Source organism: Ctenopharyngodon idella, chromosome 12, assembly GCF_019924925.1.
Source record: "Ctenopharyngodon idella isolate HZGC_01 chromosome 12, HZGC01, whole genome shotgun sequence".
NCBI lineage: Eukaryota > Metazoa > Chordata > Actinopteri > Cypriniformes > Xenocyprididae > Ctenopharyngodon > Ctenopharyngodon idella.
In genome coordinates this window covers 16,640,735-16,664,380 of record NC_067231.1, presented here as the reverse complement: position 1 = coordinate 16,664,380, position 23,646 = coordinate 16,640,735, and the positions used below count along the sequence as shown (strand labels likewise).

General features: G+C 36.7%; 1 protein-coding gene across 17 annotated transcripts in view; it reads right to left on the bottom strand.

Annotated features, from left to right (window-relative positions):
* The window catches only part of svila (supervillin a), a 77,019-nt gene that overhangs the window by 1,129 nt on the left and 52,244 nt on the right, over window positions 1–23,646 (bottom strand). For 7 of the 17 annotated variants that reach the window (XM_051915047.1, XM_051915036.1, XM_051915034.1 and 4 more), the window contains 25 exons: window positions 20,621–20,665; window positions 19,723–19,791; window positions 18,297–18,347; window positions 17,469–17,637; window positions 15,561–15,656; window positions 15,371–15,457; window positions 15,078–15,255; window positions 14,721–14,893; window positions 13,903–14,058; window positions 11,927–12,063; window positions 10,973–11,120; window positions 10,686–10,831; window positions 9,275–9,450; window positions 8,764–8,911; window positions 8,437–8,630; window positions 8,271–8,353; window positions 7,341–7,489; window positions 6,668–6,773; window positions 5,856–6,063; window positions 5,637–5,770; window positions 4,589–4,744; window positions 4,230–4,373; window positions 1,999–2,120; window positions 1,046–1,201; window positions 643–663 (listed from right to left, as the gene is read on the bottom strand). In XM_051915047.1, coding sequence (XP_051771007.1) covers window positions 643–663; window positions 1,046–1,201; window positions 1,999–2,120; window positions 4,230–4,373; window positions 4,589–4,744; window positions 5,637–5,770; window positions 5,856–6,063; window positions 6,668–6,773; window positions 7,341–7,489; window positions 8,271–8,353; window positions 8,437–8,630; window positions 8,764–8,911; window positions 9,275–9,450; window positions 10,686–10,831; window positions 10,973–11,120; window positions 11,927–12,063; window positions 13,903–14,058; window positions 14,721–14,893; window positions 15,078–15,255; window positions 15,371–15,457; window positions 15,561–15,656; window positions 17,469–17,637; window positions 18,297–18,347; window positions 19,723–19,791; window positions 20,621–20,665 — 3,252 coding nt within the window. Of the gene's footprint in view, window positions 1–642; window positions 706–1,045; window positions 1,202–1,998; window positions 2,121–4,229; window positions 4,374–4,588; window positions 4,745–5,636; window positions 5,771–5,855; window positions 6,064–6,667; window positions 6,774–7,340; window positions 7,490–8,270; window positions 8,354–8,436; window positions 8,631–8,763; window positions 8,912–9,274; window positions 9,451–10,685; window positions 10,832–10,972; window positions 11,121–11,926; window positions 12,064–13,902; window positions 14,059–14,720; window positions 14,894–15,077; window positions 15,256–15,370; window positions 15,458–15,560; window positions 15,657–17,468; window positions 17,638–18,296; window positions 18,348–19,722; window positions 19,792–20,620; window positions 20,666–23,646 lie in introns of all 17 variants that reach the window. The other 10 variants (XM_051915038.1, XM_051915050.1, XR_007932965.1 and 7 more) reach the window with 9 other exon arrangements.

The window sequence follows — 23,646 nt, the reverse complement described above, 5'->3', positions numbered from 1 at the left end:
ATACATTGTACATTATAAATGTTGTGATACCCAAATTCACATGCATTTTAAACAATTGATTTTTTTTATAAAATTTATTTAGACAATAGTATAGATCAGCCATTTATTGGTTATTGGCCATAACACAAAAATAATTACTGGCTTATTAATTTTACTATCAGTGCATGTGAAGACTGAGGAACACACAGTTTGAGGTCAGTAAAATTGTCTGTTATGTTCACCAATCAGAAACTATTATTATTATCACAGTTGGAAACTGTTGCGCTACTGAATAGTTTTGTGGAAACAGTGATAAATTTTTTTCAGGATTGTTTGATAAATTGAAAGTTCAAACCAAAAAATTGAAACAGAAATCTTTTATAACATTATAAATGTATTTACTGTCACTTTTAATCAATTTAATGCATCCTTTCTGAATAAAAGTATTAATTTCTTTGACCCCAAACTTTTGAACCATGGTGTATATTATCCTGCATACAATATTTATCAGATACACTATAAATCTTAATAAAAGTGAGACCTATCAGTGAGCTATCAGTGGTGAACGGTGACCAACACACTGCTAGATAGGGATGTGATACACACAGTGAGGATGCAGCATTAGTGGGAAAACACCAATGTTCCTCATGAAACAAAACTCACCTTCCCAGAAGCCCCTACACCCTGGCATGTGAAGGGAAAAATTAACCTCAGTCAGACGCAAGACTACACCAGCAAAAAGGGGAAAAGCAGAAAGATGCAGGGAGAGACAGGTTAAGAGAGGCAGCTTGAAGACGACATAGTGGGAGTAGAAGGAGATGAATGAAATAGATGACAGGAAAAATGATAAAATAAAACTAGATGGAACTGAAAAGACAGAACATATGAGCAAACACAGGCAGACAGATTTTACAGAACAGATACAGTTAAGTAATATCCATGTACAATGCCTGAAAATCACATAGTTCTTTAATAATGCATCCAGAATGATAAAGTTAGGCTAATTTACACAACTTAGAAAAAGCTAATGAACCTTAAACCTCAGTGTTAATATGATTTTTCTCACCTCAAAGTCCTCATCTGATAGGTAGATCTCAAGACGTAGAGGGTCAACACCTTCTGGTAGGGGACGGGCTTGTATATCAGCCAATGGGTAAATGGTCTTGCAGAGTCTAGTCAAGACGTCTTCAACAAGAATGATCTGATTACATACTTCAGCCTCCTGTAAATCACAGAAAACAACATAAAGATGAAGTTTACTGATTAGAGAATTGGTGTTCACCATGAGACCAGCATCTACAGTCATCATTTACTCACCCTCATGTTGTTCCAAACCCGTAAGACTTTCGTTCATCTTCGTAACACAAATGAAGATCTTTTTGATGAAATCTTTGAGCTTTCTGTCCCCTCCATAGACAGCTATTTAACTACCACTTTGATGCTTCAAAAAGTTCATAAAGAGATCGTAAAACTAATCCATATGAATTGAGTGGTTTAGTCCAAATTTTCTGAAGAGACACAATCGCTTTATATGATGAACAGATTTAATTTAGGCTTTTTTATTCACGTATAAACGTTTATCAGCTCACACATTAGTTGTGGTAAACGGAAGCTCAAGAGTGCTTGCTTGATGCGCGAAAACCAATAAGGTTCATTCTTGTGTGTTATGCAGCATGTTTGAGCTTCCGCAAGAACCAAAGAGGTTTGTTCTCATGCATCAAGCAGGTTCGGTTGAGCTTCTGTTCATGTTCGCTGATCAGTGTTTATATGTGAATAAATTCCTGAATAAAAGAACAAAAGTCGTACAGGTTTGGAAACAAAGAAGGTGGGTAAATGATGACAGAATTGTCATTTTTGGGTAAACTAACCCTTTAACCTGTAGGTGACTATCACTAAAAGTGTAATAAAGAGCTTGCAGATGTTCTGTTCTTTGAACCATATTATTGTAACTCAGGAAAAAAAAAGGAAAAAAAGAAAAGAAAAAGAAAATTGGAATGTGCATTTAACTTTCTCTCTCACCTTCTCTGTGATCTCAGCAATGTCCTCTCTGTGTTCCCAGCTGGGAAACATGTTAGTGAAGGTAAGAGGCTCAAGCCCTGCGTGGATCAGGTATGATTTTGGAGTTTTCTTCTCATTTTTTTCTAAAAAAACAAAAAAACAAAAGCAAAGACAATCGTGTTATTGCATTATTCTTTTATTGTTTTGTTTTAATAATACTGGAATTAGAATTAAATTACAATAAAATAATAATAAATAAATTAATTATACAACCAAAAACATCTACAGTAATAAAAAGATTACTTTTTATTTTAAATTTTTATTTAAAAATTACAAACCCGATTGCAAAAAAGTTGGGACACTGTACAAATTGTGAATAAAAAAGGAATGCAATGATGTGGAAGTTTCAAATTTCAATATTTTACTCAGAATACAACATAGATGACATATCAAATGTTTAAACTGAGAAAATGTATCATTTTAAGGGAAAAATAAGTTGATTTTAAATTTCATGGCATCAACACATCTCAAAAAAGTTGGGACAAGGCTATGTTTACCACTGTGTGGCATCCCCTCTTCTTTTTATAACAGTCTGCAAACGTCTGGGGACTGAATTTGCTCAGGTTTAGGAATAGGAATGTTGTCCCATTCTTGTCTAATATAGGCATCTAGTTGCTCAGCTGTCTTAGGTCTTCTTTGTCGCATCTTCCTCTTTATGATGCGCCAAATGTTTTCTATGGGTGAAAGATCTGGACTGCAGGCTGGCCATTTCAGTACCCGGATCCTTCTTCTACGCAGCCATGATGTTGTAATTGATGCAGTATGTGGTCTGGCATTGTCATGTTGGAAAATGCAAGGTCTTCCCTGAAAGAGACGACGTCTGGATGGGAGCATATGTTGTTCTAGAACTTGGATATACCTTTCAGCATTGATGGTGCCTTTCCAGACGTGTAAGCTGCCCATGCCACACGCACTCATGCAACCCCATACCATCAGAGATGCAGGCTTCTGAACTGAGCGCTGATAACAACTTGGGTTGTCCTTGTCCTCTTTAGTCCGGATGACATGGCGTCCCAGTTTTCCAAAAAGAACTTCAAATTTTGATTTGTCTGACCACAGAACAGTTTTCCACTTTGCCACAGTCCATTTTAAATGAGCCTTGGCCCAGAGAAAACGCCTGCGCTTCTGGATCATGTTTAGATATGGCTTCTTTTTTGACCTATAGAGATTTAGCCGGCAACGGCGAATGGCACGGTGGATTGTGTTCACCGACAATGTTTTCTGGAAGTATTCCTGAGCCCATGTTGTGATTTCCATTACAGTAGCATTCCTGTATGTGATGCAGTGCCGTCTAAGGGCCCGAAAATCACGGGCATCCAGTATGGTTTTCTGGCCTTGACCCTTACGCACACAGATTGTTCCAGATTCTCTGAATCTTTGGATGATATTATGCACTGTAGATGATGATAACTTCAAACTTTGCAATTTTTCTCTGAGAAACTCCTTTCTGATATTGCTCCACTATTTTTCGCCGCAGCATTGGGGGAATTGGTGATCCTCTGCCCATCTTGACTTCTGAGAGACACTGCCACTCTGAGAGGCTCTTTTTATACCCAATCATGTTGCCAATTGACCTAATAAGTTGCAAATTGGTCCTCCAGCTGTTCCTTATATGTAAATTTGACTTTTCTGGCCTCTTATTGCTACCTGTCCCAACTTTTTTGGAATGTGTAGCTCTCATGAAATCCAAAATGAGCCAATATTTGGCATTTCAAAATGTCTCACTTTCAACATTTGATATGTTATCTATATTCTATTGTGAATAAAATATAAGTTTATGAGATTTGTAAATTATTGCATTCCTTTTTTATTCACAATTTGTACAAATGTGTCCCAACTTTTTTGGAATCGGGTTTGTACTTTTAGCCAGAGAGTTTAAAATCATGATGTAACAGAAATAGCAACAGAAAATGTCTTCCTTATTGAGCCTTATATCTGAGTGAAACTGAAAAAAGAAAAAAAGAAAAAGAAATGTAGGATGGGAACTTGGTTCTATCCTTTGTTTGTTGATTGAAAGGAGGCAGATATGATGAAAGCTTGCAGTCATTTGTAAGAATGGGACAGGGTTTAAGCTGACTAAATGATTAGACGAGTCCAGCGTACGTCACCAGAGAGATTCACTTATACACAATATCACTCTTGTTTCTTTCCTAAAAAGATCATTAAAGACAAGCATGTTTTTTTTAGGTCACCTTTGCTATATTGGAGTACAGTTTCCATGGCACACTTCCTATCAGAGTCCCATCGTATGCGAGCTGATCCCGTGCTCTCACTGTCCTGAGGCCACCAGCCCTGCCACAGGTAAACTTCATGGTGATTATCCACCAAAAACAGGGCTGAAAGACAGTCAAACACAAGAAGCGACATCATGATACTGCCACAACCATACCTCATGATTTTCCAATGAGTGTGAAGAATCAAGTTTCCTTAATACATTATGCATGTAATGAGTGTAGGAAAGCCTAATGAAAATGTAACTGACACCCATCCAGAATACCTAGCAGTTAACAAGCAAGTTACACCAGACAGAACTCTTAACAGTGTTTAACACCTGGCTGAGTAGCTGTATACAAATCCTCCTGTAGGAAAGGCATCGAGTTGACCAAATTTGGTTCTCTGGATGGATACGCAAATTCCACTGCCACAAACTCTCCTGAAGCACTGCTTAACTGGAACAGCCGAGGAGTGAAGTTGAACTTTCCCGGATCTGAGAAACAAGACAAAACACAAATCCAGGGTATCTTCAGAGTTTTTTAAAATCAAATTTAAGACCTTTAAAGTCTTTAAGACCTTCACAAATAAAATAAAGTATAGTTATATATAGTATAAATATTATTATATTATCGACCGATATTGGATTTAGCTGATGATTTTTAAGAAAAACAAAACTGTGCCGTTTATGTTAAACTAAATGTTGGATACAGTTTATTGTGTAAGCAATATACCGATAAATACCCAGAAAAAAGTATGTATAATGCTTAACTTTTAATTATATACAAGCCTGAAATACACTGGGACTCTTATTTTGAAATGTCTACGCATTACTACTCCCAGCTGCTCATTTAAAAAATATGAGGGAGATAAAATATGCAATCTTACAACCATCTAAAACATTACAATATAAACACCAAAATAAACATAGTCATAATTCATCAACAGAAGTTCATAAGCAATCACTTGACATAAATGTGAGCTTTGAGAATATGCAACAGCGCCACGCTTTTACTTTCAAACTTGCAGCGCTCACATTTATTTAAATAAATCATAGCCTTTTGAAGTTCACATTTGGCTGTATAGTGATTCCTGTTTTTCCGACTACAAATTTAATACCTCTTAAAATAATATTTAAAACTTTTGTACCATGTAATATCATCTAAAACTTTTTATGACCTTGAATTTGATCAAACTGAATTTAAAGTGCCTCTATTATGTTATTTTAAAGGTTCCTGTTCATTAGTCTCTCTAACTCCCTCCTTTCCGAGAGCTCCTCTCTGAGAAATAGGTGCACTTTAAGACTTTTTAAGGACCCTTGGGAACCCTGTAAATCATCTCCACATCAGCATGAACACAAACACACAGATGCACGTTTCTTGACTCACCCTGCAGCATGCAGTCATACGCCTTTCGATCTCTCCTTCCCAAGGCCTCCCAGAAGCCTTGTGGTTCAGCTCCCTCATCACACTCCTGGATGGACACTTTACTGCTGCTGTGAAGCCCCGCCTCCAGAGGACACCTGGAATCCAGAAAGTCTCTGTCAGTTCACGTCGCGCGTTTATGTCAAGCATCGTTGGTTGGTTTGTTTGTAAGAGTTGACTCACTGCTCTTTGATTTTGTTTGCAGCGGTACGGCCCACATCACGTGTGTGCGTCTGTGCCTTGCAGCCGTGCCACAGGTACATGCTGGCTTTAGGGATGTTCAGGAGGATCAAAGAGGTGCGAGACCGTAGGCTGCTGCAGTGGCACACCACCTCCAGCAGATGGCCCTCTATGGGTTTCTCTCCTCTCACACAGTATAAGCGCCAGTCATCTGCACATTAAAGAAATAGGGTCAAGCCCATACAAGTGGTAAAGACTATAGCTACGGACACTTGGCATGTGCAAAATTAATATTGGGTCATTTAATTACTGTATTTGCATTATTGTAAGGGTAGGTTTAGGGTTGGGGTAGGTGTAGTCGTTAATAAAACACAATCTGATAAGTAGCAAATGAATTTACTGTTATTTTATCGTGAAATTTTGCCTCTCTTCTGGCCATTGCTGTACCCCTTTTAGACACAACCTATACATGTGGTGCTCACTGGAGAGCCAAATGGGTCAAATGTGGAGCTTGAGCTAGTCCAGGTCCACCTCTGTGGATCCAAGGGGTAGAGTTTAAACTAATTACAGTAGGTTTAGAAATAGGGTTAAGGGTGTGGTTGGAGCTTCTAGCTCCACCGATTAGGTCTAGAGAAGGGGAGCTGGATGTTAAGCTCCACCCATTGGCTGTGCAGCGAGCAGTCTCTCAGTCCATAAGTTCAAAATATGATTTTCATGATGTATTTGTCTTTTGATTTAACTATTTAACTAATCTAAGAAGGTTATGGAAAAATGATGCAAACTAAAAATGTGGTAAAGTTAGCAAAAGAGATTACTTTGTAAATTTTCTTCCTCCTCTTCTCTCTTTCCAGCATGAACAATCATTCCTCCATTGAAGCACTGTAGGAAACAAGGCGGCTCCTTTCCCTGCTGTACCTGGACCTGCAAAATACACATATTAAACAGATTATATATTGTTTTTATGCTAATATTTTAGCTTTTTACATTACTGTTAAACTGATAAAAAAAATTATTGAACACTACCCATTTAAAAGGTGAGTTCATTTACATGTTTTTTTATAAGAAATGTATACTTTCATTTATCAAGAATACATTAAATTGCCATCACAGGAATAAATTACATTTTAAAATATATTGAAATAGAAAAAAACAAATTTATTTTAAATTATAATAACATTTCACAATATGATGTTTTTACTGTATTTTTGAACAAATAAATGCAGCCTTGGTGAGCATAAGAGATTTGTTTTCAAAAACATAAAAAAAATCTTACAGACCCCAAACCTCTGAATGGTAGTGCAGGAAATGCTTAAGAACATCCTAAAATGAGTATTATTCTTTCTTTTTTTTTCTTCTTTCTTTTCTTAATGCCATGCCAGCTTCTAAGGCTATATTCATGGCGAGAGAGGTTTAGTTAAAAAACTAAATAAGATGTTTAAGATTCAAAATGAGTATTATAATAAGTATAAAATAATCCATAGTAAGTACCTGAGCACCTCTCTCCTCATCCAGCTCTACAGTCATCAGTGCTGATGTTCCCTTCTCATTCACCGTGGAGTTACGACCTTGCCAGAAGAAATAAGAACATTTCTCTTTCCCTGGACCGATGACCCGTTCTGAATGCAGCCTCTTGCCAACTGCACCAAAAAAAAAAAAAAAAAAAAAAAATCAGAGTTTTGGATCATGGGCAGTCAAACAGCCCAGCAACAACATGTTCAGACACACTGTATCTTATGGTTTTATACAGTGAGTGATCATATGAAAGTATATGGTTTATGGCTGTTTATAGATGATTGTACAGTGGGGGGGGGACAGTGGAGAATCAGACCATGGATAAGCAGTTTATTATAGAATGAGCATAAAATATTAAAAAGGTGGAAATAAAGTGTCCAGAAGATGAAGTGCAACAAACAATCCTCTCTCCTATGCACCAGTGTTATTTTAGTATTATTTATAAACTTTTAGTATTTATTCACATTTTTAATCAACATTTATTTGTATATTTCATTTTAATTTTAGCTTAAGTTGGAGTAATTTTGTTGTGCTTTTGTAATTTTTTTTATATATATCTCTATCTATATCTCTATCGATCTATCTATATCTATCTATCTATATCTATATCTATCTCTATATCTTTATCTATATATATATATATCTATATTCAATTTATTTTTCTTCAGTTTTAGCAATTTTAGTACATATTTAATTTAGTTACCAAAGCAATGTTTCTAATTTCTACATTTTTTTTTTAAATCTAAAAATCAATCTCTCTCTCTCGAGCCAGGGACCTTGTTGCTGTGAGACGACAGTGCTACCCACTTTTTAGCTTTATTTCAATTACCTTAAATGCTTTTTAACAGTTTTACTTTTAGTTAACAAAAACAACACTGCTATGCACACCTTCAACATATAACTCACCAGCTGTGCTGATCATATACTTCCATTTGACAACGTATGTGTCCCCTTCATGGAACTGACCAATGCTCTGTTTAGGTAATCGACTAGAACAAGTAAGAGAGACAGTGTTTGTATATAAAATCCATTCATTTAATAGTTTTACCATACAAAAAATGATTCATCCTACCTGTAGTCAAACTCTAGAATGTGCCAGACATCAACAGACAATGTGCTGATCTCAAAATTACGCCCCTCATCACCTTCCACCAGTCCATAACCTCGTCCGACATTGACTCCATCCAGAACGGTCTTGACTGGTGTCCGTACTGTTGACAACATCAGTGACGCATCATAGGGCCGACATTCCCCGCTCCGAAGATCCTAAAGAAATTAACCAACCCATTCCGTTTTAAGATTTGCTACATTTTTAAATATAATCAGGAGTATCTAATGTATTAATACTTGCTTTTCAGAAAAGAAAGGTAGAGATACAACTTATTCTGTGCAAACTTACCTTGTTTTCAACAACATGTGAGTCACCATTCTTCTTAGAGGATTTCTTGGTGTCACTCCAGTCCAAAAACTTCTCTTTAAAAAGAGTAGTCTCATTGTGCTGAGTTAACCTGCCAAACACAGCCCAGTCTGGTCGTCCCTGGCCTTTCCTATTAAAAACAGGTTCAGTAAAGACAATAATTATTTTTATTTCATAGAGATTTCATAAAAAGCAAGGATAAAACTTTGTGAGAACAGAACAAACCCATTAAAAAAACATGAACACAGCACTCTTATTTTAGGAGTGTCACATCAGGTCTCAAATTCCGCTGGCAACTCAAGTCTGTTTATGAACACTGAGATTACTAAGCTGTTGTTTTGACAGGTGTATCAAGTTAAGCAACAATAACACACTTCTGACCTGAGAGGCCTCTGTGAATGAGCTTTAAAAGGTCACAAGTGCCAAAACTTGATCTATGATAGAACAATAGGCATCAGCAGAGCCTCAGCACATATTTAGCCCTGTTTTGTACCTGGGTATAAGTGCGTTGCACTCTCCAGGGTCCAGAGGATTAATATCACAGTTGGTGTAGTCAAAGGTGCCATTCCACAGGTGCTTTGCCAGCTGAAAAGCCACTTTTCTCTGTGCCAGCGTCACCTCCTTACCATGCCATACGTAGACCTCGCTACCAAAATCAAACACCAGCACCTAGATGTCAAACAAAAATAAAAAGTTGGTTCACAGTTGAATTAACATTTCCCTTACTTTAGTTTATATTATATAGTAAAGCACTTAGCAGAGTTGCACAATATATTGCTGACCATATTGGTATGCAGGGCTTGACATTAACGCCCGCCAACCCACCAAATGCAGGTGGATTTCAGCAGTGGCATGTAACGCAGTCACTCCTGCTAACCACTTTGGTGGGTTAAATTTTATATATAGCCTAAATATACATTTTTCAATTGTAGTCTTTTAAAAAGGCATCTGAAATAATAAACGAAGAGAAATGTTGTCAAAAATGTTGATTTTTGATACATATCAATACTGAAATACGCTTCCAATACTCATTTTCCGCAGAATAGACACATTATACCAGCTGCGCTTTCTCGCTCTCTCATTTCTCTGACAGCGAGTTGACACACAAACCCGTCTCCCCTCACTCACTTGTTTCATTTGCTCCGGATGAATATTGTTGAGGTTACAGGGTTTCATTTCGGAGTGGGATCCTGCGTATTGCACATAATTGTACTAATTTCTGCAGATTTTGTGCTCACACTCAAAGTTTGTGAGCATAAAGCCGCCTCTCAGTACTGAACTGAGTTGTTTTTCGCTGTTTACATCGATTAAACGGTCAAAAACACACAAAATAATGTCAAAATGCCGTCTTGGCGAGTATTCACGTAAACACAGTCAGTTATGTTTTAACACATGTGTATCAGTATATGGATCCATGTGTCAGGTCTTAAAGTGACAGCAGCCTAATATACCTGCTGATTTATGAGATAATTATAAGATAATAAAAATATCGACTGTATATGGCAGTTTTTCCCCATGGTTTCGATGTCAAAATTGTGGCCAGTGAAACTGCTGAGTGGCTGGTAACTTTGGAAAACCACTAGCCACAGTGGCTGGTGAACAAAAAAGTTAATGTCAAGCCCTGTTAGTGTGTAACGTAATGTAATTTTCAGATATTAGCCTGAGTAGGCTGATATTTGAAGAAAATATCAGGGTTATTTTATTTTTTAAAAATCATACCAAAAATTACTAAATATTCTAAAGCAAGTTATTCACCTTTCCTACTTCAAGTATGCAAAACTGTAGACTGTATCTTGATTAAAGTGTAAATAAGTTTAAATTAGTCACAATCAATCAATAAATCAATCAACCAATCAATCCATCATTAATCAATCAATCAATATGTATGTATGATTTTCAAGTACTTCTTTAGAGTTAAGCATGGAGCAGCGAGGGACTCGACCCCAGTAGTCATCATCAGGAACAAGTTTGTCCTCCATGAGCCTATAGATGCAGTTGGTTTCTACGACAGCAGTCTCATAGAACTCATCTTCCTCAGGAGTGCCAGCAGCTGTAGGGTACAGATGGCCATATTAAGAAGGACTGCAGTAAGTAAAGGTCATTATATGACAGCATTCCTTATTATTTTGCTTGTGTACAAAAATAAAACTGTTCAAAGAATTGTCAGCAGATGAGAACTAGAATCTCTCACCTTGATAATTGGCTTGGCCGCCGAGAATCTTCCAAAACTCTTTGGCAGCATGAGTGTGAGTGTTGGCACCTTCCTCAATTGTCTGCACATATGAGGCTCTGCATCCCAGGTCATGCTTGGTCTGAACGAATGTGGCCAACTCTGCAGCCTGCACGATTGAAGATTCAAACACAAAATTTTCATTTGCACTATAAATATAATGTCTGTACATGTACAAAACTCATCATGCTCATTAAATTATTACAATAAAAAAACTTTTCTATACGTTTAAGACAATGAGCATCACATTATAGTAAGGTAAGATGGTAAGATGTAGGTCAAACTCAGAGTTCAATGACCTGCAGTCTAGATTTAACAACAGAAGAAAGTTGTGTGTGAGAGAGACGCAGGAGCTTTTACAATTCATCTCCTGCTTCCTGTACAAAAATACATTTCCTGTGTGGTTAATTCTGTTTATTTCCTGCACGTGGGGGACTCACCAATCTATGAATAGTACTGAAAACACCAAGGCAGAGTACAGGATATGACATGTTTAAATGTAACAAAATCCATTGAGAACCAGAACATAATTTTGATATGGGTGACTAATATTGACATCTAGCACTAACAGCTAGTGTTACTTTGGTGTTATTTATATACTATTATAGTATTTATTAATAGCTTGAATTAACTTTATATTTAATAAATAATAATTAATTTATAATAAATTTATTTATATATTATATAATTTATTTATAATAAATAATATTTAATTGTATTTAATTTAATATTATATTTTCCTTTTTTTTTATAAGCTATTGTCATTTCTATTTGTTTTTTTTAAATAGTTTTATTTAGCTTTAATTAGCTTTAATTAATTAAACAATAGCAACACTGCTAACAGCTAGAGATTAAGCAACGTTAAAGTGATAGCGTGATGTGTGTTTGTTGGTACATGCAGCAGGACACACTCACTTTGGCCTTCTCGATAACATTTGCAAATTCTCCAATCCAGATGAAGCAATGATGGGGTGTGATCAAGAGGAAGCAGTCACCACTGTTCAAAGAGGAAGCTCTGGGCTCAACCAGTCTGGTCTGAACGTGCCGACGACCTAATTAAAATTCATTAAAAAAAAAATCAGGATAATAACAATGTGCATCACAACCTAACCCCCTAATGTCAGGAGAAAAAACAGAAAAAGTCCTTTGGCTGTACAGTATTATCTTGGTTGAATTTCAAACTCAGAAGAGAATTATGTTATCATACAATACAATATTATATTGTAATGTTCTGGTAAGTAGAACATTACTACAGTTGGACATAATATGCTGTTGTTCTTGGACTGCTTGCATGTTGTTCTCAATTAAACCTATCTGGTTTCTTTCTCTCTGTTTTGATTAAGGGAAATGTAGAATGTTGTTTTGGGAACATGCAGGTGGGGTTAGATTGAGAGGGATGCCTTATGAGGAATTGGTATCTACAATTCTACAACAGCAGTCCCCATAACAAAAGCAGCAGGGGCCTCATATATAAACGCTGTGTACGCACAAAGGCATTGAAATGTGCGTACTCAATTTTCCATGCACATATTGGGATTTATTAAAAATAAACTTATCGTAAATGTGTACACACCGTACAGGCACTCTAGATCATGTGTACGCACTCTTTTACTGGAGTGAGCGAAGTAATGAAGTAAACAGAATGATTTTAAACTCTCCTTAAACTCTCCTCTACTTTCCATTTGAACATTTCCATTTCCACATTTAGTTAAATATGCCACTAATTTCAGTGCTTAACTCCATTAATGAAATCATTATCCAGAAGTTACAACATTTTTTACATGAATTTAAATAAAAATGTGTAGTGGATGCACTGCTTTTGAACACTTTTCCTGTGACATGCTAAGTTTTAATGGTTTGTGAGGATTGATAAGATATGCACATTTTTAAAATATTTTGTCAGTGATGTGCCGAGTCAGACAATAATTTACAATGCAAAAATAAGGCCTATCTGTTTCCATTAAAAATATGTAAACATCCTAAAATATATGTTTACCTTATGGGCAAACTTTTAAAGATTTGTTTAAAACAATTAAAAATATTATTTGACCCGTGAAAATAGAATGAGAACAAAAATAAATAATCCATATCTAATTTTTTTTCTAATGTCTTGTACTGTTAAACATGGTATCATGTGGATGGGATTATACATGAAAATGATGTGCAGATGACTTACGCATAGTAGCTGTAAGCTCCATATATGGTTATTTTGGGGAGGAGACGGGGTGGAGATGCATAAACGCACAATCATCTGCTGACTGGGTTTTATAAAGGGAATTTTGCACAGGTTCTGAATCTAGCTTTTGTGCATATGCACTTTTAGGATGAAATCTACAGAAAGTTTTACACATGAGGCCTCTAGTCTAGTCATGAGGACAGAAGTTCTCCCTATTACTTTTAAATAAACACCACCATTCATGGCTGTCTCACTGCCAAATAAGTACATCTCTACAGGAACACAGATACAACACACACTATGGCCACGTTCACACAGCAACAGAATACGGTTTTTCAGTTCTGCATTTGGACTGAAATGATAAGACTTTTCAGTTTTACAGACAATGCCATCTTTGATATTACACACTCTCGCTGTGGTTACTGGTAAGAGAACCCGTTGCATGTTCATACAGACAGTATTCGAGACACTACAGTAAGTTGCTGTTTGAACTGGACATTTCAAGACTCACACCTTTAAGTAAACGCGGTTGTCAATCCCAAAAAATGACAGTGTAAACGTAGCCTATATGGCTGGCTTCTAATTCATATCAAACATACTTCATATCATAAAAGCTGTGCCCAAACAAGGTCAGAATGGATGATGAATATTGTTGACCTCTAAAAGGAGCCCTCTACTTCTATCACAAACAGCTGTTGTTGTCACTGTCACTCACCTTTGACCTGTATGAGCATGAGTTTTTTATAGGGCATGGCACTGTTGTTGGAGCTCTGCTCAGAGGCATTCACACTTCGCAGACTCACACTGCTGAAGTTTTCCTTACTGGCCAACCCAGCAAGAGCAACCTCAGAGAAACCGCTGTTCTTATTCACTATGAAAGAGAGAACGAGAGAAAAAGAATGAGAGAGCGCAACAGTATGAGCTACAGCATACCACAATCATTAACTACTGTTAATTACATTAGGATTGTTTTGTGTTAGTTTGGGTGGGTTGTTTAAGCCAAATTAATTAAGGCACTGATTAATTTGAATCCCTTTGCAGAATTGTATCTTTTGTGTAGAAAAATATTTCTAATTAAAAGTTGCTGTTCATAAGTTTTCAACCAAGTAAAATAATTTTCTAGTTTTATTAGTTGTATTTATTGTAAATAAAATAATTATGCTGTTATGCTAATTGACATCTTCATTGTTGTTTTTTTAGTGCCATAATTATATATTCTCCTAGTGTTTCATGAATGGCTTTCATGAATGAACACGGAGTGAGCCAAAATGACATTTATAGACTTAATGTAGAAGTACCCATTCATTAGAGTGTCAGTTTTATGTATTCATTTAAACGTTTACACAATGAAGACATGACTCTTGTCAGCATCACACTGACTAAACAGCAGGAAACTGAACTGAAATGTAGGTCAGATACACTGGCTGACTGAAATAGGGTCCCAACACAGAACTAGATTATAAATGTGTGAATACTGGCAAAATGTGCATATACTGTGTTCATGAACTGACTACTCCAACTCTTATCACTAACTCTTTTCCTGTTTCATCCTCTTGCTCTCCAGAAGGCCGATGTTTAGCCTCTGCTCTGTGTATTCGTGTCTTATGTCCTCCCGAACAGCCAGCATTTTCAGAGGGTTTCTGGATGACTGCACGTTTCTGTTGGGCCGTACCGCCCGCTTGTGTTGCACCATCTCTGAGGTCAACCTAAAAATACATACCAGAGACAAGTTATCAAATAATGTTTCAGAGCTAGTTCCTCAATCTCAGTCTTGTTTATTTTCAAGTTGTAAATAGAACACTTAACTGTCAATAAGACAAAATATGGCTGGTTAGTTATTGCTACAGAGATGATACTGAAATCTAATAGCCACACTTCGTTTGGCTTTACCTGGGCAGCTCCACTCCAAAGATGTCATCAAAATCATCGTTGATTTCCACTCTGCTGGTAATCTTGGCTATATCCTCTGTGTGTCGATAAAACTTATCGAAGGTCTCATCATCCAGAGTCATGACCTCTTTAACAGACTTCTCTGTGACTGCAATTGTGGCCTCCTGAAGTCCTGAAACTAAGAAATGTATAGGAATACATATATTAAGAATAAACTGAATAAAATATTAAGCTGATACAGAAGAAAATATTTCATCTCTAAGGTTCATTACACATTTTCTTATGATACCAACCTTTACCATTGAGACGACCAAGGAATGACTCCAACTTTTCCAGCTTCTTATCTGACTCCAGCTTCATGTCTTGTCTGACTTCAATCTCTACAGAAGAAAATACAGCAGTGATAAAAAATATATACTGACAGACATAGAAGAAAGAGGACAGGAAATCTGACACAAGCTGAGTACAAGTATGGTTTCTCACCTTCGTGTGGCTTTGAGATTGTATGGGAGGCATTCTTGTTTTTAGAGGACAGAGGGGACTGCACTGGATTTGTGAGAACAGAAGGGGCTGCCAAGCCTGGGAAAGAGAAAACAGAGGGGAAATTTTTCTTAACTGCTCATTGTTACAAAGCAAAACCATTTTCAACATGTTTTCCACACAGTACAACAAATACATCATAAAGGCTCAAACTGTGTCACTGCAGTGAAGCAATTATATATATATATATATATACACATATATATATTATATACAGTGGGTACGGAAAGTATTCAGACCCCCTTAAATTTTTCACTCTTTGTTATATTGCAGCCATTTGCTAAAATCATTTAAGTTCATTTTTTTTCCTCATTAATGTACACACAGCACCCCATATTGACAGAAAAACACAGAATTGTTGACATTTTTGCAGATTTATTAAAAAAGAAAAACTGAAATATCACATGGTCCTAAGTATTCAGACCCTTTGCTGTGACACTCATATATTTAACTCAGGTGCTGTCCATTTCTTCTGATCATCCTTGAGATGGTTCTACACCTTCATTTGAGTCCAGCTGTGTTTGATTATACTGACTGGACTTGATTAGGAAAGCCACACACCTGTCTATATAAGACCTTACAGCTCACAGTGCATGTCAGAGGAACTGCCTGAAGAGCTCAGAGACAGAATTGTGGCAAGGCACAGATCTGGCCAAGGTTACAAAAAAATTTCTGCTGCACTTAAGGTTCCTAAGAGCACAGTGGCCTCCATAATCCTTAAATGGAAGACGTTTGGGACGACCAGAACCCTTCCTAGAGCTGGCCGTCCGGCCAAACTGAGCTATCGGGGGAGAAGAGCCTTGGTGAGAGAGGTAAAGAAGAACCCAAAGATCACTGTGGCTGAGCTCCAGAGATGCAGTCGGGAGATGGGAGAAAGTTGTAGAAAGTCAACCATCACTGCAGCCCTCCACCAGTCGGGGCTTTATGGCAGAGTGGCCCAACGGAAGCCTCTCCTCAGTGCAAGACACATGAAAAAACACCTGAAGGACTCCAAGATGGTGAGAAATAAGATTCTCTGGTCTGATGAGACCAAGATAGAACTTTTTGGCCTTAATTCTAAGCGGTATGTGTGGAGAAAACCAGGCACTGCTCATCACCTGTCCAATACAGTCCCAACAGTGAAGCATGGTGGTGGCAGCATCATGCTGTGGGGGTGTTTTTCAGCTGCAGGGACAGGACGACTGGTTGCAATCGAGGGAAAGATGAATGCGGCCAAGTACAGGGATATCCTGGACGAAAACATTCTCCAGAGTACTCAGGACCTCAGACTGGGCCGAAGGTTTACCTTCCAACAAGACAATGACCCTAAGCACACAGCTAAAACAACGAAGGAGTGGCTTCACAACAACTCCGTGACTGTTCTTGAATGGCCCAGCCAGAGCCCTGACTTAAACCCAATTGAGCATCTCTGGAGAGACCTAAAAATGACTGTCCACCAGCGTTTACCATCCAACCTGACAGAACTGGAGAGGATCTGCAAGGAGGAATGGCAGAGGATCCCCAAATCCAGGTGTGAAAAACTTGTTGCATCTTTCCCAAAAAGACTCATGGCTGTATTAGATCAAAAGGGTGCTTCTACCAAATACTGAGCAAAGGGTCTGAATACTTAGGACCATGTGATATTTCAGTTTTTCTTTTTTAATAAATCTGCAAAAATGTCAACAATTCTGTGTTTTTCTGTCAATATGGGGTGCTGTGTGTACATTAATGAGGAAAAAAAATGAACTTAAATGATTTTAGCAAATGGCTGCAATATAACAAAGAGTGAAAAATTTAAGGGGGTCTGAATACTTTCCGTACCCACTGTATATATATATATATTATATATGAATACGTGCATTTTTCACTGACCTTTTTTAACCATACGGCCAGCCACTGTAAACTGAGTGGAGTCATTGGCTGCTCTGTAACCTTTGACCTTCCACGCATCCTCTTGTGCGGTGATGAGTTTCATGCGTTCCTGAATAGACATCTCTACTCGATCAATCCGCTGGCTCTCCGCAACCTCACTTCCCATCCTCTGAGATGCCAAAGGAGAAACTAAATTAAGCATCTGAGCATTTACATCATTGTCAGGGCAACTTTTTTCACACTTCTGCAAGTTTAAATGGTAACACTTTATTTTACAGTGTCCTTGTTACACGTTACATGTAGTTACTATAGTAATTACAATAAATTGTGCATAATTACATGCAACTAATCTTATTCCTAACCCTATATTAAGTGCATGTAGTTAATTATTATTACTCAGTACTAAGATGTATAATTACACTGTAACACGGACACCTTAAAATAAAGTGTAAATAATTAAATATCTTTACCACTTTAATCTAAAAAAAAAAAAAAAAAAAAGTGATGCTTAGTGAGAAACAACACCTTATAAGAGATTTAGTCAAAACAATAAATCAAATACAATTGTGAAGTGTAAATTAACACATTTACACACTGAGCTGTTTTCCTAATATTAACCAGCAAACAAAACTAAAGGCCTAAAATAAACAGAAGTTTTATATATAGCCAAAATAGCTAGTAACGGACTCCAAAAAAGACACCCCAAAAAAAAAAAAAAAAAAAAAAAAAAACCACAAACACACAACATATATTTACATACATTACAACAACAGTCTCAGTGTTGTGTTATGGAGGAATAGTGGATGTGTGTTTGGGGGTGAGAGGCACCTTCCGTCTCCAGGGGTGACGCTCATCCACCTGCACGGGCAGGGGGGTAGCCTTCACACGGAGGGAAGAGCAGGAAGACAGACGGGAAGAGAGAGGGATGAGAAAAGAATGGAAAGAAAGGATGAAATGTGAGAGGATGCATCCTAGACTAGAGAGGCTATTAATAGAAAGAGGAAGATGATGCTTCACTTGAGACCTCACCGCTGTCCTGTTAAAGACTCCTCATTTAGATTTACAGTCAATAATTGTTTTTTTATAATTATATAGGATTATATACGCACCCTATATGATAATGAAGACGGGTAGAGTTACATACAAAGCAATTGAAAGATCAAGAGTTTCCAAGAGTCAGAGGGACAGTTCACCCAAAAATGAAAATTATCCAATGATTGACTCTTATCCAATGAATGCCTCTCACGTTTAAACAAATAGGGCTGGCCAACAACTCAAGCTCCTCTTCTCTTGTATTGAAATCCTCAGATATTTCTCTTTAAAAATTCACGTTTTAGACTTCTAATTCATGACCGGTGTTTTGTTTTGCTCTATCCTTAGCGTGTGGTATTTTATAATAACACTCAGATTGCCTTTGTCTGAAAGAAGATAGTCATATACACCTAGGATGGCTTGAGGGTGAGTAAATCAAGGGATAATTTTCACTTTTGGGTGAACTATACCTTTAAAGTTGTAAAGATATTAAAATAAAGAAAACAGACAATGTTCAGAGAGTTTTATGGACTGAACTTCAGCCACTTCATGGAAGAAGACAAGAAATTGTCAAGACGACAAGAACAAAGCAGTCAAGGGTGCTTATCAAATTAAATCAAAGAAATACAAGAATTTAATTTCTTAGACTTCAAGAAATACTGTAAGAGTCCTACAGACTAATTAAAGAGAAAATGAGTAAAAATTTTAACATTTTGTTTTAAATACCTTACGAAATATGTACAATGTAACTGTAATTTTGTGCATAATGATTTAAGTGATATATGTACATAATATAAAATATACAGTGAAAAAGTAACAATTGTTTATTTAAAGCAAAAAGTATGTGTACTCTCATACTAGTTTTTTAAAAATAGTGAAATGATTTTCCCAGAAGCCTGTGCTTGACATCACATTTGTTATCTTTAAAATGTCTTTTTTTTTAATATAGTTCATTTTTGTTACCATTTATGTACATTAAATTTATGTTACCTGTAAGTATAATATACAGTGAAAAAAAAAATACAAGTTTTGAAATGCCATCACGTAATGCTTGAAACACTGTCCTGTATTTTGTATGGTGGATTTATGGAAACCTAACAGTTTTTACCATTAATTTAATAGGATTTTGTACAGTGTAGAAATTAAAAATGGAAAAAAAAAAAAAAAAAGAGGCGGGTTATCAGTATCAGAGAGCTTACATCGGGTGGGTGTTCTTGCTCACCTTGGGGAGGATTGCTATTTGATCCAGTGGTTCAGATGCACATGAAAAGGAGGAGGAAAAGACAGGATCCTACAGGACAGAGAGGGGAATCAAGACAAAAGATGGAGAGGCATATGACAAAGCAGGAGGGAATGAAAAGGAAGTCAAGAGACAGACATCCGGTAGGTTACAATGGTCTAGTCTTAGACACATTGCCACATCTAAATAACCACAGGACACATAACATCAATGTCATTTGCTAGAATGTTATGGCCAAATCTAGAGTACAGCACTCAACCACCAACCTCGTACAACCACCCTGAATCTGATGATACTCAAATCATTCTACAAACTATCTGCTGTCAATCAAGCAGCTTCAAGAGAAACCACAATGAAAAGTGCAAGAGAAATTGGTGGGCAGATACAGTATTATAAATAAATATATTACAGCTCATAGTTTAAATTTTAATCAATAGAAACTAATTAATAGAAACTAAAATTGGGAGTAAAATTTAAAGCTAACTGACTAAAGCTACCTAAAAGGCTGTAGCCTATCTATAAGAGTGGTTGAACAAGGAAATTAATACCACACCACAACTGTGAAGTCACCACAGGGTAAACTGACAAAACCACCAAAACGGCTGTTAAAATAAAACAGAAAACACTTTTTGGCATTGCAATATTCATACCGTCACCATAGTAGCAATGTAAGAGGACCAAGCAAATAAAATCACCACCATATGCAACTGGCTCATCCTGAGTTGATGACAAGGTCAGGAAAACCAGGACAGCACATGGACATCACCATTATTACAAGGTCAAGGATTAATTAAATAAAAACACAAAATCATAACCCTCGTACACTGGCAATACCCGTGCTAAGCATGTTAGCATAGCGGCGAACGGCCAACAACCTTACCCAGAGTTGATCAGACACAGCAAAGTCATCTATCATCCCATCATCCTAGAGAAAGGGGTGAAATAAACAGGGGAGAAATGACCCCCTACTTAAAGCTTGGATATTAAACTTTACATTGAATCTGGTTACTGTGAGGAATAAATAAGATGCTAACTGCATTAATTATAAAGAATATAAAATAATAAATTGATATTATTGCAATCTCATTTGTTAACTCAGTATAAAAAAAACTGTATAAAATGTAAAAATGTCTTTAAAGTCAATAAAACAGAAGTAGCGACATGAATGATATTAATAGGGGGAAAAATGCAGGGCAGGTTCTATCCATCAGTTGTTGATTGGATGGAGGTAGATCTGAATGCAAGCTTGTGTGTCCTACTCGCACCGCTTCAAGAGGGATTCAAACCAGTGTCACCAGCATGGGAGGCAGCCACACTAACAAGGAAGTCTATGGCATCAGTCGCTAGCAGCGTCTCTTGAGGACAGGGGAGTGAGGTTTATCTGCACAGCTCTTTACTAGCTGGCCTTAGTTACACTTGTAGTCGACCGTAAAAAGGGTGGGGTTTAAGCAGAGTAAATGACTAGAAGTCTGGCATATATTACCAAAGAGAATTCTGTCGCTACACCGGAAGAACGAATCATATTTTAATTAAAAATTATGAGGTTAAAAAAAAAAAAAAAAAAAGTAACATTCATTGATAAATCATTCACAATAAGATCAATAACATTTAGAAAATAGTGCGGATTTTCATTTCATGCCAACTTTAATTTTCTCTTTTCCTTCATTACTTAAGAAATTGAGATTCATTACAAAATCTGATCTGCCAGATCAGCAGCTGAATATTGTATATAATGATAGCCAATTCCCTTTTCTGAACTAGCATATGGTAAGTGATACATTACAACACTCACAACCAGCAATTAAGTGACTGAAAAAGTCTTCAGAATAAATCCAAACAGAGAAAGGCACGTGAAACCTCACCCCATTCCCCACTGCACTAGAGAATTACTATCAAGCATGCAAAGATTTTAAACTTTTTTTTATTATAATAAATAATATTATAACAATAAAAACACAAAAACATTCAGTAAAGAAGTGAACTGGGAGAAAGACAGATCCATGCAAGTTAAGAACACATACTGTATCAAACATACTAATAAACCAGAATAATATTGCTACAAAGATGATTATACACATGCACGATGACCAACTGACCCCTACTATCCCTACTAAAAACAAAAAAGCAAAAAGATCACCTATTAATGCTCTAGGACTAATAATATTTTCTGATGTCAGTCACTATAAATTAAGGGTCCATAAGTTATAGTCTAATTTGATCATTTCCAAACATGATAAACAATGAAACAGTCACAAAGTCTACACCATTTAAATTAGGGATGCACCGAAATTTCAGCTACCGAAAAGTTTCGGCCAAAACAGATATTTTCGGTTTCAGGCCGAAATGATATTGGAGGGCCGAAATCAGTGACCATAACAGACGTTTAATTAGAGTTTCTCCGATGACAAAGACTGTGTTCAGCATCTATTTTGTGCACACAATGTGGATAAGCTACAACAGTTAAACATGTCAGCTGTGTGGACACTAGCTCTGGATTTATTTCTTATTGGTAATGATAGTCTTTGTTGTTTCTTGTTGATGCACTGTGTTAACAAACCTTTAAAAAACATTTGCAGCGTGCCTGCCATCCAATAATCGCAAAAAGCTTAGTTACTTTTTCTACGAAGCAAAGTCTCAACTTTAAAATTCTGTCGGTTTTTACGAAATACAAACAATAAATGTAGTTTTGGACCTCTTTAATATGGCGTGACAGATCGCTGTAGCGCAGTTCAAGCAGCAGCACAGATCAAGCGCACATGAACAGATAATCTCATCTCCTCTTTACTACATCACAGAATAAACATGGGTGAACATCAGAAGGTATGCTGAAAGATACATTACAACTTACTGGATGAATCCTGTCTCATGTAATCGCTCAATCAGTGTTTCAACTGGAGAAAGACGTCAACAAAGCAGCTTATATGCTATGCAATGTCTCCTATCGTCATATTTACCTCAAGAAAGCTATTCAATGTCCATAAACTCATTAGTTAGCTAGAAAAAAAATAACTCTAGAGAAGAGCATTTTGCTAAATAAATGCACGGTATTAAATATGCATAATATTTTTACCTGTAAGAGTTTATTGTCTATTACAGTTTATTGTCACTTAAATGTTTAATTTTTAGAGTTATTATAAAGTGAATATAAAAACTGCCTTATGTTCAATTTAAATGTTTGTACAACTCAGTTTTAGCTATTTGAGTGTTGACTATTAAATAAGTTTGAACAAATATATGATTAATTTATTATTTATTTTCGGTTTTCGGCCAAGTGCATCCTGCAGAATTTTAATTTCGGTGCATCCCTAATTTAAATTAAATGTAAATGGGGCAGCTTGCACTGAGCAAACAGAATTAGTGCAAATTAGTGTTCTTGAGAAACAAATATTGTGAATACAACCAATGTACCTCCAGAAGAACATGCAAATAGAAAGGACAGAACAGAGAGAAATGATACAGACAAAAATACAAAAATAATGGATAGCACACACCCTTCTCTGTTTAGAGCAGGGATGTCCAAACTCGGTCCTGTAGGGCCACTGTCCTGCAGAGATTAGCTCCAACTTGCCTCAACACACCTCCCTGGAAGTTTCTAGTATGCCTAGTAAGATCTTAATTAACTGGTTCAAGTGTGTTTAATTGGGGTTGGAGGTAAACTCTGCAGTACAGTGGCCCTCCAGGAGCAGGATAGCACACCCCTTGTTTAGAGTTACTCAACTGCACAAAGTCTATTCTCTTCTGAAATGCTGAACTGTGCAACAAATGCAAACAAAATGACTTAAATCACACAATTAACCAGTTGCATGATATTTGCATCGCCTAGAGCTGACAGTACAAGATGATATACAAAAAACCTAACACAACAGCTGTTCAATACGCATAATATACGAAATTAGACAATGAACA